At 41.7% G+C, this 16563-nt stretch overlaps 1 protein-coding gene across 3 annotated transcripts in view; it reads right to left on the minus strand.

The window, feature by feature from the left end:
* Nucleotides 1-16563, minus strand: part of LOC126201088 (exocyst complex component 6B) — a 155271-nt gene that overhangs the window by 90637 nt on the left and 48071 nt on the right. For all 3 annotated transcript variants that reach the window (XM_049936762.1, XM_049936760.1, XM_049936761.1), the window contains exons 4-6: nucleotides 8011-8112; nucleotides 7826-7928; nucleotides 2448-2529 (exon numbers count right to left, since the gene is read on the minus strand). In XM_049936762.1, coding sequence (XP_049792719.1) covers nucleotides 2448-2529; nucleotides 7826-7928; nucleotides 8011-8112 — 287 coding nt within the window. The remainder of the gene's footprint in view (nucleotides 1-2447; nucleotides 2530-7825; nucleotides 7929-8010; nucleotides 8113-16563) is intronic.

Below are 16563 nucleotides of genomic sequence, written 5' to 3' on the forward strand. Positions count from 1 at the left end.
AGGTTCAACCAGCCTAACACAACAAATGCACCCGGGGTCCAAATCCCATTAGAGGTGATTATTGATGCATTCTCTTATTCTTAGGGTTGAAGAAGCCAAAAGCATTTGCTCTCGCTAAGGCCAGACTCAGCAGCCAGAGACTGTGGTCGACTGTGTGTGTGTGTGTGTGTGTGTGTGTGTGTGTGTGTGTGTGTGTGTATTTCCAAAGAAGACCTTGTTGGCCAAAAGCTCACTGTCTGGCAGTCTTTTTGTTATCTTAATCTGTGACTCTGCATCTCCACTATATGGTGAGTAGCAACTATTCTTTTCATAATATTATTGCATATAGTGTAGAAGACTACATTTGAAGTGATGACTTTCTGTCAACTCACTCCAATTTTACTTCAGCAACAGATTGAATAGGAATTCACAATACAGAAGATGATTGGAAATAAAGGAAGAAGAAAAAGAAACAGAAGAAGAAGAGCAATATGAGGTCCTTAGAAAAATTAATATGCCTGAAGAAGTTATTGCATGCATGAACAATGTTAGCAATTTACAGCACACACAATTTCTTCCAACCTGTTGGTACTATTGCACAGTGCCGAAAATTGCTTAAAAAAAATTTTAACAAGAAATTTAAAGAGGTTTCCCTCCTTGGTATGTGGCAAAAAAGTGAAACTTAAAGTAAACACACAAAGGAATAACATGTAAATACATATAACAATAAACAAATTTTAAGTCAGAGTAAAAATACAGAAATGCCATATTATTTCTCAGTTAGTGTAATAGACTAGTGCTCTATTGTACAATATACAATAAATGAAAACCTACTGTGCTGGAGTGAGGGTAAATAAATATGTAAATAATTACAAATTTATACTTATTTGCTTGACACCTGGCAAATTTTATATAGCCTAGAGAGTTTTGTGTAACCCAGAAACTTGTCCAATTTGGAAAATTATTTTAGTTCCATGCGATTCCGTTTTGAGAAAGTTTTACTTTCATTTTCGATAAAGTGTTAATTCTTTTCAGAATGCACAAAAAGTTAATGGTTTTATTATTTTTACTCACTGTTTATCCAAGTACTTTCAATTAAAAGTGTATAACATTTATAGATAGGTAGTAATTAATTTAAAGAACTGGCGAATTGTTCAGAAATGTCTAAGAACTCCCCAGTGAAAACTAAAGCTCATTCCACATTTCATGGCAAAAGTTAATTTTAAAGCTGTTAAAGGAACCCAGTAATTATTTACCAGTAATACACACTGAATAGAATATAGTAAAGTAAGAGATTAATGTGTTGATAAAATAAAAATAAATGTCGTGTGACTAGGGCCTCCTGTCGGATAGACTGTTCGCCGGGTGCAAGCCTTTTCAATTTGACGCCACTTCGGCGACTTGCGCGTCAATGGAGATGAAATGATGATGATTAGGACAACACAACACCCAATCCCTGAGCGGGGAAAATCTCCGGCCGAGCCGGGAATTGAACCCGGGCCCTTAGGATTGACATTCTGTCGCACTGACCACTCGGCTACGGGGGGCAGACAATGTGTTGATTATATTTAGGTAATTAGAAAGAGAGCATAGGCTCATTTGTAAAACACTGAGGAAAAAAAGTTTCTCTGGCCTGTTTAAGATGCCAACTTGGCATTTGCCTAAAGTTATTTAGGAAAATCACAGATCTCCTAAACACAGGCAGGTGAAAAGAGATTTAAACCCTACTTTTCCCAAATGAAAGTGTGGAGTCTAAGTGAATCACTTCATACTGTAGAAACACTGTCTTTTTACAGAAGTATTTATATGGTCCAATTGCACAGTAAGCACCAGCTGCTAGCTTTCAGCTTTAAAACAGAAAAATAATTAATAATACTGTCATTATATATATATATATATATATATATATATATATATATATATATATATATATATATATATATATATGTGTGTGTGTGTGTGTGTGTGTGTGTGTGTGTTTGTGTCTATCGACCTGCCAGCGCCTTCGTTCGGTAAGTCACCTCATCTTTGTTTTTATATATAATTTTTCCCACGTGGAATGTTTCCCTCTATTATATTAATAATACTGTCATGTAGAATCAGATTTTTGACTGCAATAAGAACTAACTCTTCACACTGAAAGCATGTTTAAAATCACACATGGAACTGAACTGCCTGCCTCAGCACAGAATGATTCTGATTGTACGTACTCAGAATGTTCTAGCAAATTCCAATCTTCCATAAACAAATATGTCTGAGAACCATCTACAAATTATAAATCTTAAGTGATGAAGAATTGCAGGAGCCAGGAATCGAGCTGGTAACCCACACATTGGCAGCTTTAACTGCTACACCATGGCAGATGACATACAGCACATATATTTTAGAGAAACAGAAAACATTCATTTTGTAATCAGCCATTTCTCAATTAAATTTATATTGTTTCCTTCATGCATTACAAACCATACCTGTGAAGGGATTTGGAGGTGCTGGTGCTTTGCGTTTCTTCCTTCCCACAATGCCTGGATCACTGCCCATTTGTTCAGCTGTCTGGTTTGAAGTGTAAGAAAAACAAACATTATTTTGTGGTTTTCTCACAAAGCTAAGGACAACTTTCCTCAAATAAAATCAAAAGTTTCAATTACAATTTTATATAATATATAAGGAAACTTTAATTTAAACCTGGTAATGGAAAGTCCTTTGTGGTATGTAAATAATGCAGGAGTAAAGATAAAAATCATTTTTCACCATGCTAAGATTTCCAAACCAGACAGTAGGTCCCATTATGAAGGCTTTACTCACCAAAAGCTTTATTTGTAACAGTCTTTTTGTTGTGCCTATCTGTGACTCAGCATCTCCACTATATGGTTAGTGGCACCTTTCCTTTTCATAATATTGTTATGCCTATAAGTAACCAGCATATTGCCATATTCACATATTTTTAATAAACATGTGAAACTGTTGCTCAAATAGATATTTAAGGAGTGAAGATAACAACATACCTATCATTTGGTGCCCTTTCCATGCCCCTTTTTCCTTGTACACTTTCGCTTGTTTAAGTTTTCACTGCTAATTGTGATATACACTGTATACAAATGTTGCAGTTGGGCTCTGCTTTCAGCTTGGTGTCCCAAGTAGGGCTGTTAATAAAATATCGACATTTTTTTCCAAAAAATATATTTGTATATTGGCTATACCCTTTCACCCAATAAATCGATATCAAAATGGCAATATCGAGTGCCAATATTTTTATTTGATTTTTTTTTTCACAGTTTTTGGTATATATTTGAAGTTGTTCTTCTGAAATTGTAGTAGAATGGAATTTTACTTTCACTGTGTGAAAGAGTCTTACTACTTATTACAATTTCATCATGTCCAATCTTTCTTTTAGACTTTGTGAAGCAAGTACATATGTTACAAAAGATGAAGTTTGATTACACTGTGGCAGGGGGAAGTGGTGGTGTGAATGGAATAACAAGATTTATGAAGTGAAGAAATAGCACACCAGTGTGTTAAAAAACAAATATTGAGCACAACTAGTGTGCTACTTCTTTGCATCAGCATTCTTCAAAAATAGCTGCTGAAAATGATGAACAAAAATCTAAATGACAATATTTGTCTCCATGGGAGGCACATACGTGTGACGGGAAATGCTGATGTAATCTGCACTCGGCACAACCAACAAACTGTGACATTTATCTTCACCACACAACTCTGACACTACAACTGCTGGGTCATTGGTGTTGGCATAAATGAAAAACAGGAAAGTTGACATGAAGTGTTCCAGACAAATCTGATGCATGATGAAACCGAACACAGTACCCACTGGACACCTTTTATTGTGCCACTTATATGCTGCTACCATTGTTAGCAAAGTGGTTATCCCCAAGTGTGAACGTGCATCGTTTCCCTTTAATTTCTTGCTTGAAGGGGGATAAGTGGACTGCTAGCTTGTTGACGCACAGAATATATAACAACATATCAATACTTAAAGATACAGCTCTAAAACTGGCAGTATATTTACAATGTGCAGCTGATATTTTTACAGGCATGTATATTGATATTTTTCCCGTCGACATATCACTACTTTCTTTTGATATATCGAGATCCAAGAATGATATTTTTTTAAATATTGATACACTGGATTCCCAACATTTTTAAAAATATAGTTGTTTTTTAAAAATATAGTTGTAGCGACTCTGGAGCCACTCTCAGCTTGGTGCTCCAAGTGGTGCCTTGTGTCACTTGTGCCTTAAAATGGCCCTAGACAGAGCTGAAACCAGTTTGCACAGTGAAAGTTTGTGTTTTCTGAAAAGGATAGTTGCTATTCACCACATAGCAGATAAGCTGAATTGCATATAGACACAACAAAAAGACTGTCAAAAACTGAGCTTTCAGCCAACACGGCCTTTGTTGGGAACGCGCGTGCAAAAACACACACAGATTCATGCAAATGCAACTCACACAGGCATGACCACAGTCTTTGGCTGCTGAAGCCAGAAGCTGTCCCTTTCATAATATTGTTACATTACATCCTGGTTTTTCCATTGTTTAATTATGTTTTCTCTAATGTGAGAAAGTTAATTTTGCAACATACAGAGACTGGACTGAATAGCGCAAATGAGAAACTTTAAGTCAAAAAATGTGAAATGTAAAAAGTGACTCAGAAAATAAGTATGAATATTCAGGTAATTGTTTCACCTGGTTCACACCACTGCACATCATTCCATTCGGCAAGATACGGTAGACTTATACTGCTTTCAGTAAACATTTCTGAGTGATTTATTCCTCACATTCAGTCAAAGTTTCCTTACACCAACATTTTTTGTTTTGCCTCCTTCGCACTTGTTCCAAAACCACAGTCTTTACTGTTGTATTAAACATCAGTTAGATAGGGAAACATTCTTGTTTGGTGCATGTAATACCTCTACACTTTCTCTTTACAGGTTTTTCCCTAATGGAGCTGGTTAAATTCTTACCTTTTCCTAGATTGATAATTGGCTCAACAGGCAGTTACTGAAACACTTACAACTCAACCAATGGTCACAAAAATGGCAAATTTGGCATTTTCACATTTGCATTCACAAACCTCTGGATGGTGAGAACAGCAGTACTCACATATCAAATGCCAGGAATCAATTCTTAGACCAAGCAGGGCACCAATCCCTGAACACCCGAACTAGAAGTCCGACATTCAACCATAGAACTATTAATTACAGTACTGAAAAACTTTATAAAAATATCGATTTTAGATTTAGTTACCTAGAAAAACAGTAATGTACACACATTAAGGAACAGAAACGAATCATGAGGATGAAAGAATTAGTTAGTCACCATTTTCATTACTGATGTAGACTTTAATAATGAAACATATTTTGGAAGAATAATGCTGAAAACTAAAATGACTAAAGAATGATACATAAATGTTGCGAATATGGAATGTCTAACAACTGGAATGGACAGTGAGTGAGCCAAGATGAAAACACTCAGTGACTGAACTGAGGGAACATTGAAATGAAATGATTGTACAGCATCATTGGTCAGGAGACCCATGAGGGTTGTTCAGCCACCTAGAGCAAGTCTTTTTATTTGATGCCACTTCAGCAACTTACACAATGATTTTGACAGTAATGATGATGATGATGATGATGACGACAATACAAAACCTAGTCCCCAGTTAGGTAAAATCTTTGCTAGCTTTCAGAATGGAATTCCTTTTATCCCTTTTGCACCCACCCACTCACTCCCCCCCCTCCCCCCCCCCTCCCCACACACACACACACACACACTATTGGGTGGGGAGTGGGGGCATAGTGCGTTACCTTAGGTTTAGGCCAGGGAGGTTATGGGAGCGAAGGATGTGCTGTAAGGATAGCTCCCATCTGTGCAGCTCAGAAAAACTGGTGGTGGTGGAGAGGATCCAGATGGCACAGGTGGTGAAGCAGCCAATGCAATCTTGCATGTTGTGCCACTGGGTAGTCCACCTTGTTTTTGGCAACAGATTGGCAGTGGCCATTCATTCTGGTTGACAGCTAGTTGGTTGTCATACCAATGTAAAATGCTGTGCAGTGGTTGAAGCAGAGCTGGTATATAACATGACTCCTTTCACATGTGGCCCCTCCTCTGATGGGGTACGATAAGCTTGCGATGGTACTGGAGTAGGTAGCGCTGAGTGGGTGGATTGGGCAGGTCCGGCATCTAAGTCTTCTATAAAATTATGATTCCTTTGGCAGGGGATTGGGGGTGGGAGTGGCATTGGGATGGACTAGGATGTTGTGGAGGTTGGCTGGGTGGCAGATCACCACTTTGGGAGGAGATGGGAATATCTTGTGTAGGATGCCCCTCATTTCAGGGCATGATGATAGATATTCAAAGCCCTGATGAAGGATGTGGTTCAGTTGTTTCAGCCCACGTGGCAATGAGTGACAAGGGAGTGTTTCTTTGTGGTTGGTTCTTGGGGTGGAGGTGAGCATCAGGTATGTGTCTGGGGACATGGCAGGGAGATCTGTTTGTGTATTAGGTCTGGAGGGTTCTGCCTGTCTGCGAAGGCCTTTGCGAGGCCTTCAGCATACTGAGCAAGGGAGTTCTCATCACTGCAGATGCATCTGCCACAGGTGGCTAAGTTGTATAGGAAGGATTTTTTGGTGTGGAAGGGGTGGCAGCTATCAAAGTGCAGGTACTGCTGGTGATAGGTGGGTTTTATGGGGACCAAGGTATGGATGGAGCCATCTTAGAGGATGAGGTCGACATCTAGGAAGTTGGCATGATGGGTGGAGGAGGACCAGGTGAATTGGATGGGAGAGAAGGTTTTGAGATTGTGGAGGAATGAGGATAAGGTGACCTGGCCTTGGGCCCAGATTATAAAGATGTCGTTAATAAACCTGAACCAGACCAGGGGTTTGGGGTTTTGGGAAGCTAAGTATGTTTCCTCTAGGTGGTCCATGAAGAGGCTGGCATAGGAGGGTGCCGTCATGTGCCCATGGCTGTGGCACGAATTTGTTTGTATACCTCCCCTTCAAATGCGATGTAGTTAAGGGTTAGGATGTAGTTGGTTAGGTGTACGAGGAATGAAGTGGTGGGTTTGGAGTCTGTAAGGCATTAGGAGAGATAGTGTTTAATCGCAGCAAGGCCATGGACATGAGGGATGTCGGTGTATAAGGAGGTTGTGTCTACAGTGATGAGTAAGGACCCAGGAGGTAAGGGTGAGGGGATGTGGAGAGCCATTGCAGGAAATGGTTGGTATCTTTAATGTGGGAGACTAGGTTTTGGACAACTGGTTGCAGATGTTGGTCAACAAGTGCCGAGATCCTTTCAGTGGGGACACTGTAACCAGCCACAATGGGGCCCCCAGGATTGTTAGGTTTGTGGATTTTGGGGAGCATGTAGAAGGAGGGTGTGCAGGCTGTTGTTGGAGTGAGTAGATAGATGGATTCAGGGGAGAGGTTCTGGGAAGGGCCTGACAATTTCAGCAGGGATTGGATGTTATGCTGGACTTCTGGGATGGGGTCACTTTGGCAGAACTTGTAGGTGTCTGTGTTAGACAACTGGTAGTGGTCCTCTGCCAGGCAGTCACTCTGGTTCATTACAACAGTGGTGGAAACTTTGTCTGCTACTAACAAGAAATAGTGGTATCACAGAACACAATCAAAATGTTGTGAAGCATCATTCAACAATTTCTGCACATACTGTGTAAAGGTAATTGCACAACATAAAGAGGAAAGCTCTTGTCTTTAGATACTCATGTTTCTATAATTCTGGGGCCAGCAACTGGTATTAAACAGAATAATTTATTCTATTATCCCATACTGAAGTCAAATGCAAACAAACATATACCTCAACTACTTACATGCTTCATTGCCACTTCTCCTATCTTTGGAGAAAACTTTCTGATGTTCTCCAAAAAGTCTTTCAGGTCTGACATGGAAGCTTCCTTGATATTCTCCCTCAACCTGAGAAAAGCTTCTAGTATGAATTTCAATTGTACATACCAACAACCTAGCACAGCACATATTCAGCACTGATTATACTCACACAGGTATATTTTCACGCATCTGGTGAGAGAAACGATAGTTAGCCACTTGGGGAAGATAAAGATGCTCTAATTGCTCCAGCGTTTTTAATGCAGGGTAATATCTGAAACAAGTGTAATATTGGTGATGAACAAAATTTAGTCAAAGAGAATTCTGAAAAGAAAATTACACTATTGATATACAGATGGCATAAAAGTACTTTAATAATGTTTGAGATATGAAGAACTAGGTGAAAAAGGTAAAGCTCTCATCAAGCTGCAGGTTGGTTTGAACACTGATGTGCTTTACTACTTATGTTGCCAAGGAAGGTAATATGCCACTGCCTTCCTCTGACCTTCGAATTGTCTTATCCACCCATTTGTAGGAAGGGACCAACAGTTTAACATGGAATCTGAACCAGAGTGAACTTGATATTCTCCTCAAAACCCTGCACTTCATTTCACACAGCTTTAAATTTGTAATGCTGTGATTATCCTTTTTTTTTTGGGGGGGGGGGGGGGCATACTTAACTTTGTCACACTGACACAAGTCTGCCATTATGATTAAGAATACAAGTGATGCATTTTACTATGTCTTTAATACAAAGAACGTTTCTGCTGCTGCTTCTCTTTCACGCAGTTTGGCACCTGGAAAGCAGTGGAACTGAGCTCAGTGAAGAGCAATGATAACTGCATGAGTGAAATTATGAGTGTGAAGTGTGAATGAAGTTGTGTCAGTGCTCTCTACCCCCCCCCCCCCCCCGTGTGTGTGTGTGTGTGTGTGTGTGTGTGTGTGTGTGTGTGTTTGTGTGTGGTGGTGGGGAGGGGGAGGGGGAGGGGGAGGGGGAGGGGGAGAGGGAGGGGGGAGGAAGGGAGGGAGAGACTTTCAGAAGTGATGAGTCATGATTTATAATGTATGAGTTTCATCATAGTAGTACACAATTATAACAAAGATATATTTCCATGTTATATTATCTACATCTTGTACACTTTGATAGAAGTGACTTGTCCATATCATGCACAGCATGTTCAGAGGATGAAGAAAAGATACTATAATATATTAAAGGAACACTTATTGCAATGGAAAGGTTGTGATAAATGCTGGATTTACATTGCTCCTATACAGGTTCTCAGATATCAACTGTGTTTTAATTCACGTCATAAATGTGAAAAAACAATGAAAAATCATGAGGAAAGTAATGTTTTTTTTCTGATGTAACTGTGTACTTAAACAGTGCAAGAATGCTCTGAGATCTGGATCATTATAGATAACCTGACTTTTCACACAAATCAATTTCAAACTGAGTTAATGTGATCTGCAAACTTGTCCTCAGAACCTTTAACAAAATGGCATTCTCGATGTTCTCTCACTAAAACTAGTGCTCTCTACATTTCTGGACACTAACCTTCTCTAGCTTGAACTCAATGAATTATATGTTTCATTTAAATGAAAAGATCATCTGAATTGTCATACTAGCAATTAAGAAAGGAAAACTGGAACTAACATTGGTGTTATTAGAGCTAGAGTACTACCTCACATAGCACAAGGAAGAAGGAAGCAATCACCTATGACTTTGTTGCATTCCTTGATGTGACTTAGAAAAAACACAACAAACTTAAACTGGGATGGCCAGTGAAAATGAGCCAGATACATCAACCAATGCTCTACTTCATTCAAGAATCCACACATCATATTCTAGGAAACCATTTCCGATTCTCATACAAACTATTTATTATAACCAGAGTTACAAATTCTAATGATGAACAAAACAAGAGAACAGTCTAATGTATCTTACGTCTTCTCCATGAACACGAAAATCTACTTTGCAGTATTTGGCTTCTCTGGTGCATCACGTCTCACTGGTAGGTAACTCTTTAAATGCTCATCAAAACTCCACATTAAGTCATCGAGACATTCATTGGACTAGCATTATTAGCCACTGATGAGGGATGCATAAAATTGGTGCATGCTTTTGTAGACCTGGGATCCTTGTTGTTATCACCTTCTCAGCAAACATCATCTGTATTGTTAGTTTTTACTTTTGAACATTGTAGAGACAAAGTCTTGAACTTCAGCTTTAGTTTTGGTCAATTTACTTTTGCATTCCCTTTTTCCATTTTGTTTAGTGTTGGCATTTATACATTGTAACCAACCTGCTTTACCCTGAACAACAATCCAAAAATCGTCGAACACAAATATGTTATAATATCTCATAATTAATGTGGTGATAAACATGTCAAAGTGAGTTACGACTCGCCATTCCATGCTCAAACACAGTTGGCCTAATAGTTTTTGTTTCATCAGATACTACTACTTTATTTACAATCTATAAAATTTCTTCTTGCATCATTCTACTACTCCTAAACATTTTTAAAACGAGAATCCTCATTCTAGATCCAAAATCAACACAATCACACATTGTTATGTCATGGCAGCCAAAAGAGTTTTCAGATAAAGTTCGTCATAAACATCATAGTTTAATGGCAAAAAAGAACACAGCAGATGTGTTGTGCGGGTAGTATCGGAACACATTCCAGAGATTACATGTACGGATAGGTATGGCTGAGCAGTGAGAGGGGGAAGAAAATGGGTAGCAAGAGGATAGAGGATGAGATGGGCTTAAAAAGGGGAGAGGAGGACATGGACAGATAGTGGTAGTAGGAAATGGAAACAGAGAGAGGGCAGGAGGAGATGGATAGATAGAGAGGGTGAAAAAGGAAATGTAAAGAGAGAGGTGGAAGGACGAGATGGATAGGGGGGGGATGGACACATGGGGGGGAGGGGATGGACAGAAAGAGGGGGAGGAGGAGATGGACAGAGAGAGGGGCCGGAGGAGATGGAAAGAGGGAGGGAGCAGGAACAGATGAACACAGAGAGCAGAGGATGATTTGTGAGCAATGTATGTGCAGACAAAGCCATGGGTAAAAGGCTACTAGTAGATAAAACCAGATTCTTGTAGAAAAGCTCTATGTATAAGATGCATAACTATGAATAGTAATACTTTGTTTGCTTTATTATAGAAGCTTTGCCCTGGAAAATCAGGATGACATCTATCATTCTGAAACACTATTCTGAGAATTCAAAGATATTCCCATCACAAACAACTCTAATGTTGTCTTCTTGTCACAGCATCATTTATAAATAAATTCTGTATTTTTCAAACGTTTCACTTTTGCTGTGTAGCATTTGGTACGTGTTATCGTCTGAGCTACAGGAGATGGCAGTCGTGTGTGTGTGTGTGTGTGTGTGTGTGTGTGTGTGTGTGTGTGTGCGTGTGTGTGTGTGCGTGTGTGTGTGCGTGTGCATGTGCGTGTGTGTGTGCGTGTGCGTTTGTGTTTTTTTGTTTTCTCTCTGATGAAGGCTTTGGCCATCAACATGTCATCTTTAAGGTGAGTATCAGTCTATCTTTTTCCTAATATTGCTAATATACAATATTCAAGATCTATGCAAAAGAATAAGCACAGCAATGTTTGTATTAAGAATCATATTTGACAGTAGGGAATGAGCATAATAAACAAAGTATAGTTTATCTATTTTCATCCACTTACGTCTTGGGGTACAACATTCTGTGGAAATCAACAGCTAATAGTAACAGTAATAGTAGTAGTAATAATAATAATAATAATAATAATGTTACATGCACAGAAACGAGCTATAAGAATTATGTGTGGAATCCATCTTAGGCACCCTTGCAGAAATCTGTTCAGAGATCTTCAGATCATTACAACAACTGCTCAATATATTTTCTCTGACATACTCAAAATCAGTAGTTCATATCATAATTACAACACCTGGAAGAAACTTGATAGTCACTAGGACCTAAAAAGAAGAGTATAGTGAAGAAGGGGGTTTAAAGTGTTTCTTTGTTGAGAGTTGAATTGCTGGTTACACTGCACATATGTTCTGTCACCTTTATGTGTGTATGTCAATTTTACCCTAATTTCCGGTCACCGTTATTAAAGTTAATTACTTTCATAATCCTGCCATGGAATACCAAGATGCAATGCTGCTGGACTACTTCTTCTCTTTACGATGCACAGATGCTGAAAGAGAGCTTTAATTTTCCCAAGCTACTAAATGACGTAAACAGCTTAGCATTAACTCTTAAGTTTTGGCATACAGCTTCAATTACAATGATGGGAACCCTTAGCTCATGACAAACTATGAAATCATACATTTGTTTTGAAAATGGCCAATCCAGGATGGAATGTAACAATATTGTGAAATGGAAAGTTGGTACTCACCATACTGCAGAGATGCCGAATTGCAGATAGGCATTGTCACAATTCAAGCTTTCGCCCAACAAATAAAAAAACACACACACACACACACACACACACACACACACACACACAGAGAGAGAGAGAGAGAGAGAGAGAGAGAGAGAGAGAGAAAGCCTCTGGTAGTTGAAGCCACACTGCGAGCAACAGCAGCAGTGCATGATGGGAGCGGCAACTGGGTGGGGATAAGGAGGATGCTGGGTCAGGGAGGGGAAAGGATAGCAGGGTGGGGTTGGGGGACAGTGAAGTGCTGCTGGGGAGCACGCAAGGACGAGATGGAGAGAAGGTAGGGCAGCTAGGTGCAGTTGGGAGATTAGATGGAGGGCAGGGGAGAGGTGGGAAGGGGGGTAGCGGCAAAGGAGAGAACTAAAAGACTGGGTGTGTTGGTGGAATGAGGGCTGTGTAGTGCTGGAATAGGGATGGGGCTGGATGGATCAGAAAAATGACTAACAAAGTTTGAGGTCAGGAGGGTTACAGGAATGTGGGATATATTGCAGGGAGAGTTCCCACTTGTGCAATTCAAAAAAGCTGGTGTTGGTGGGAAGGATACATATGGCACAGGCTGTGAAGCAGTCACTAAAATGACGAATGTTCTGTTGGACAGTGTATTCAGCAACAGGGTGGTCCACTTGGTTCTGGGCCACAGTTTGTCAGTGGTCATTCATGTGGACAGCCTGATGGTTATCATGCCCACATAGAATGCAGCACAATGGTTGCAGCTTAGCTTGTAGATTGCATAACTGGTTTCAGAGGTAGCCCTACCTTTGATACATGTTGTTTGTGACTGAAATGGAGTAGGTGGTGGTGGGAGGATGTATGGGACAGGTCTTGCATCTACATCTGCTACAGGGATATCAGCCAAGAGGTAAGGAGCTGGGAGCAGGGGTTGTGTAGGGATGGTTGGTTGGTTTATAAGGGGGGAAAGGGACCAAACTGTGAGATCATCGGTCCCTTGTTCCCAGCAGAGCAATTACCCAAGGGAAAGAAGAAAACAAAGATTATGTATGGCACAATAACAGGAGAAAGGAAGAACCAAAAGAATGACAGAAGGACAACAAATGCTACCATGGACAAAACAGGACAAGAAAACCACAGAGAGAGGCAAGAAATAGGGAGGAGAGATCAATAACAAGAAAGCAATTATCATGGCTGTCTGACCAAGAGAATAAAAAAGGAGAAGTCAGCCACTCTGCAACACATTAAAACCTCCACCCTAAAAGCCCTAGGGTGGAGGACACAGAGGGACAAAGGACATGCGCTAAAACTCAGATCAATTGATAAAACCCACCCTCACGAATAAAACGTAAAACTAAAGCTGCTGTTGAAGCAATGTTGCCCAACACCAAACAAGGGTGCTGAAAAAGTTAGAAGTCCGCTGCAGAGTGGCTGAAAGTGGGCAGTCCAGCAAGAGGTGGACGACTGTCATTCGGGAGCCACAGCAATGCTGAGGTGGTAAACGTGTGAGCCATGTATGGCCAATGTGGAGTGGACAAAGAGCAACTGATTCCCTGCGAGAAGCCCACAGGGAAGACTTCCATACATTCATAGTCTCCTTAATGACACACAGTTTGCTGTGCATACTGTTATGCCACTCCGTCTCCCAAAGCTGAAAAACCTTGCGACGTAAGACAGAATGCAGGTCAGTTTCAGGGATGCCCATCTCCAGGAACAGTTTCTGCGTAGCCTGTTTGGCCAGCCTGTCAGCAAGTTCGTTTTCTGGCAGTCCGACGTGTCCCGGGGTCCACACAAACACCACTGAACGACTGGACTATTCTCTGGCAGAGATGGACCCTTGGATGGTCACTACCAAAGGATGGCGAGGGTAACAACGGTCAATAGCTTGTAAGCTGCTCAGGAAGTCAGAAAAGAGAATAAACGACTCACCAGAACACGAACAGATGTAGTGAAGTGCACGAGATACGGCCACAAGCTCTGCAGTGAATACACTGCAGCCAGCAGGCAAGGAATGCCGTTCAATATAGCCTCTGTCGACAAAGGCAAAGCCAAAATTACCATCAGCCATTGAGCCATCGGTGTAAACAACTTCAGAGCCCCGGAACACGTCAAGAATCAGGAGAAAGGGACAGTGGAGAGTGGCAGGGTTAACTAAGTCCTTAGGGCTATGCAAAAGGTCCAGACGAAGCTTCGGCCGAGGTGTACACCATGGAGGTGTACATGAATGGACCACAAGTAGAGGTGGTAAAGGGAAGGACTCCAGTTCGGAGAGAAGGGATCACACGTGAACCACAATCAGGAGGCCTGACCTGGGCTGCCAATACAGGAGATGAACTGCCGCGGGTGGGAAAAGGAGACAGTATTTTGGATGCTCAGGACAACTACAAATGTGTGCAACATAACTGGTGAGCAGTTGTGCACATTGGATCCACAATGGAGGGACTCCAGCATCCATCAGGACACTGGTCACTGGACTCGTTTTAAAAGCTCCCATCGCTAGTTGAACGCCACAGTTGTGCACCGGATCAAGTAAACGCATGCTGAGGGTGCCGCCAAACCATAAACCAGACTCTCATAATCAAGGCAGGATTGAACAAGGGCTCTGTAGAGCTGCAGCAGCATAGAGCGATCTGCACCTCAGTTGGTGTTGCTCAGGCAGCATCGAGCATTGAGGTGCTGCCAGCACTTCCACTGAAGCTGACAAGGGTGAGGTAGCCAAGTCAATCGGACGCTGAAAACCAGTCCTAAGAATCAACACGTTTCCACTACAGTGAGTGGATCATCATTAAGATAAAGTTCAGGTTCCGGATGAACAGTACGATGCCAACAGAAGTGCATGGCACATGAGTTCGCTGAGAAATGGAAGCCGTAGGCTAGAGCCCATGACTGCGCCTTGTGAATGGCTCCCTATAGGTGATGCTCAGCAATACAAGTGCTGGAGGAACAATACGAAATGCTAAATTCATCCGCATACAGACAAGGGAAGACTGACGGCCCTACAGCTGCTGCTACGCCATTAATGGCCACTAAAAATAGAGATACACTCAATACAGAGCCCTGCGGAATACCATTCTCCTGCATATGGGGAGAACTATGGGAGGCACCAACTTGGACACGGAAGGTACGGGGAAAAAGGAAGTTTTGGATAAAAATCGGGAACGGGCTCTGGAGACCCCACTCATACAATGTAGCAAGGATACGATGTCGCCAGGTAGTGCTGTATGCTTTACGTAAGTAAAAAAGGCGGCAACCAGGTGTTGGTGTCTGGAAAAGGCTATTCTGATCGCAGACTAGACGGACACAAGGTTATCAGTGGTAGAGCGACCCTTGCGGAAGCTGCCCTGACATGGAGCCAGTAGGCCACGTGACTCCAGGACCCAACCCAACCACTGACGCTCCATACATTCCAGTAGCTCACTGAGAACACTGGTGAGGCTGATTTGCCAATAGCTACCCACATCAAGCAGATTTTTACTGGGTTTTAGCACCAGAATGATGGTGCTCCTCCGCCATTGCGATGGAAAGATGCCATCACACCAGATCCGGTTGAAGATGACCCAGAGATATCACTTGTAGGCAGATGAGAGATGTTTAATCATCTGACTGTGGATACAATCCGGCCCAGGAGCCGTATCGGTGCAATGTGCAAGGGTGCTGAGGAGCTCCCACTCTTTAAATGGGGTGTTATAGGGTTCATTGTGGCATGTAGTGAACAAGAGGACTTTCCTTTCCATCCACCATTTGAGGGACCAAAAGGTTGGGGGGTAGTTCTCTGATGCAGATGCACGAGCATAGTGCTCAGCAAAGTGCTTGACAATCGCGTTTGCGTCGGCAGAGAGCATGCCACTGATGTTAATGCTAGGGAAACCTGTTGGGGGTGTGGTACCCAAAAAGGCGTCTGATCTTCATTCAGACTTGGGAAGGTGACGTATGGCACCCAATGGTCGACACATACCTCTCCCAACAATCCTGATTCTATCTTTCTATAAGCTGGAAAACATGGGCACGGAGCCGCTTAAAGGCTGTTAGGCGGTCTAGGGAAGGGTGCCACTTATGTTGCTGTAGAGCTCGCATACACTCTTTAATTGCCTCAGCGGCTTCCGGCAACCACCAAGGGACTGTCTTTCGCCGGGGGCATTCTAGAGAACGAGTGATCGCATTTTCCGCCACAGAAACTATCGTTGCAGTGATCTGCTGAATCACAACATTGATTGCACCATGTGGGGTAGATTCAGTGGTGGCAGCAGAGGTGAAGGCTACCCAGTCTGCCTTGTCTGAAGCCCATCTGGGTAGGCATCTGTGGGCATGACGCCAGGGGAGTTACAGGAAGATGGGGAAGT

This window comes from Schistocerca nitens, chromosome 1 (genome assembly GCF_023898315.1).
Source record: "Schistocerca nitens isolate TAMUIC-IGC-003100 chromosome 1, iqSchNite1.1, whole genome shotgun sequence".
In the NCBI taxonomy this organism is placed as follows: Eukaryota; Metazoa; Arthropoda; class Insecta; order Orthoptera; family Acrididae; genus Schistocerca; species Schistocerca nitens.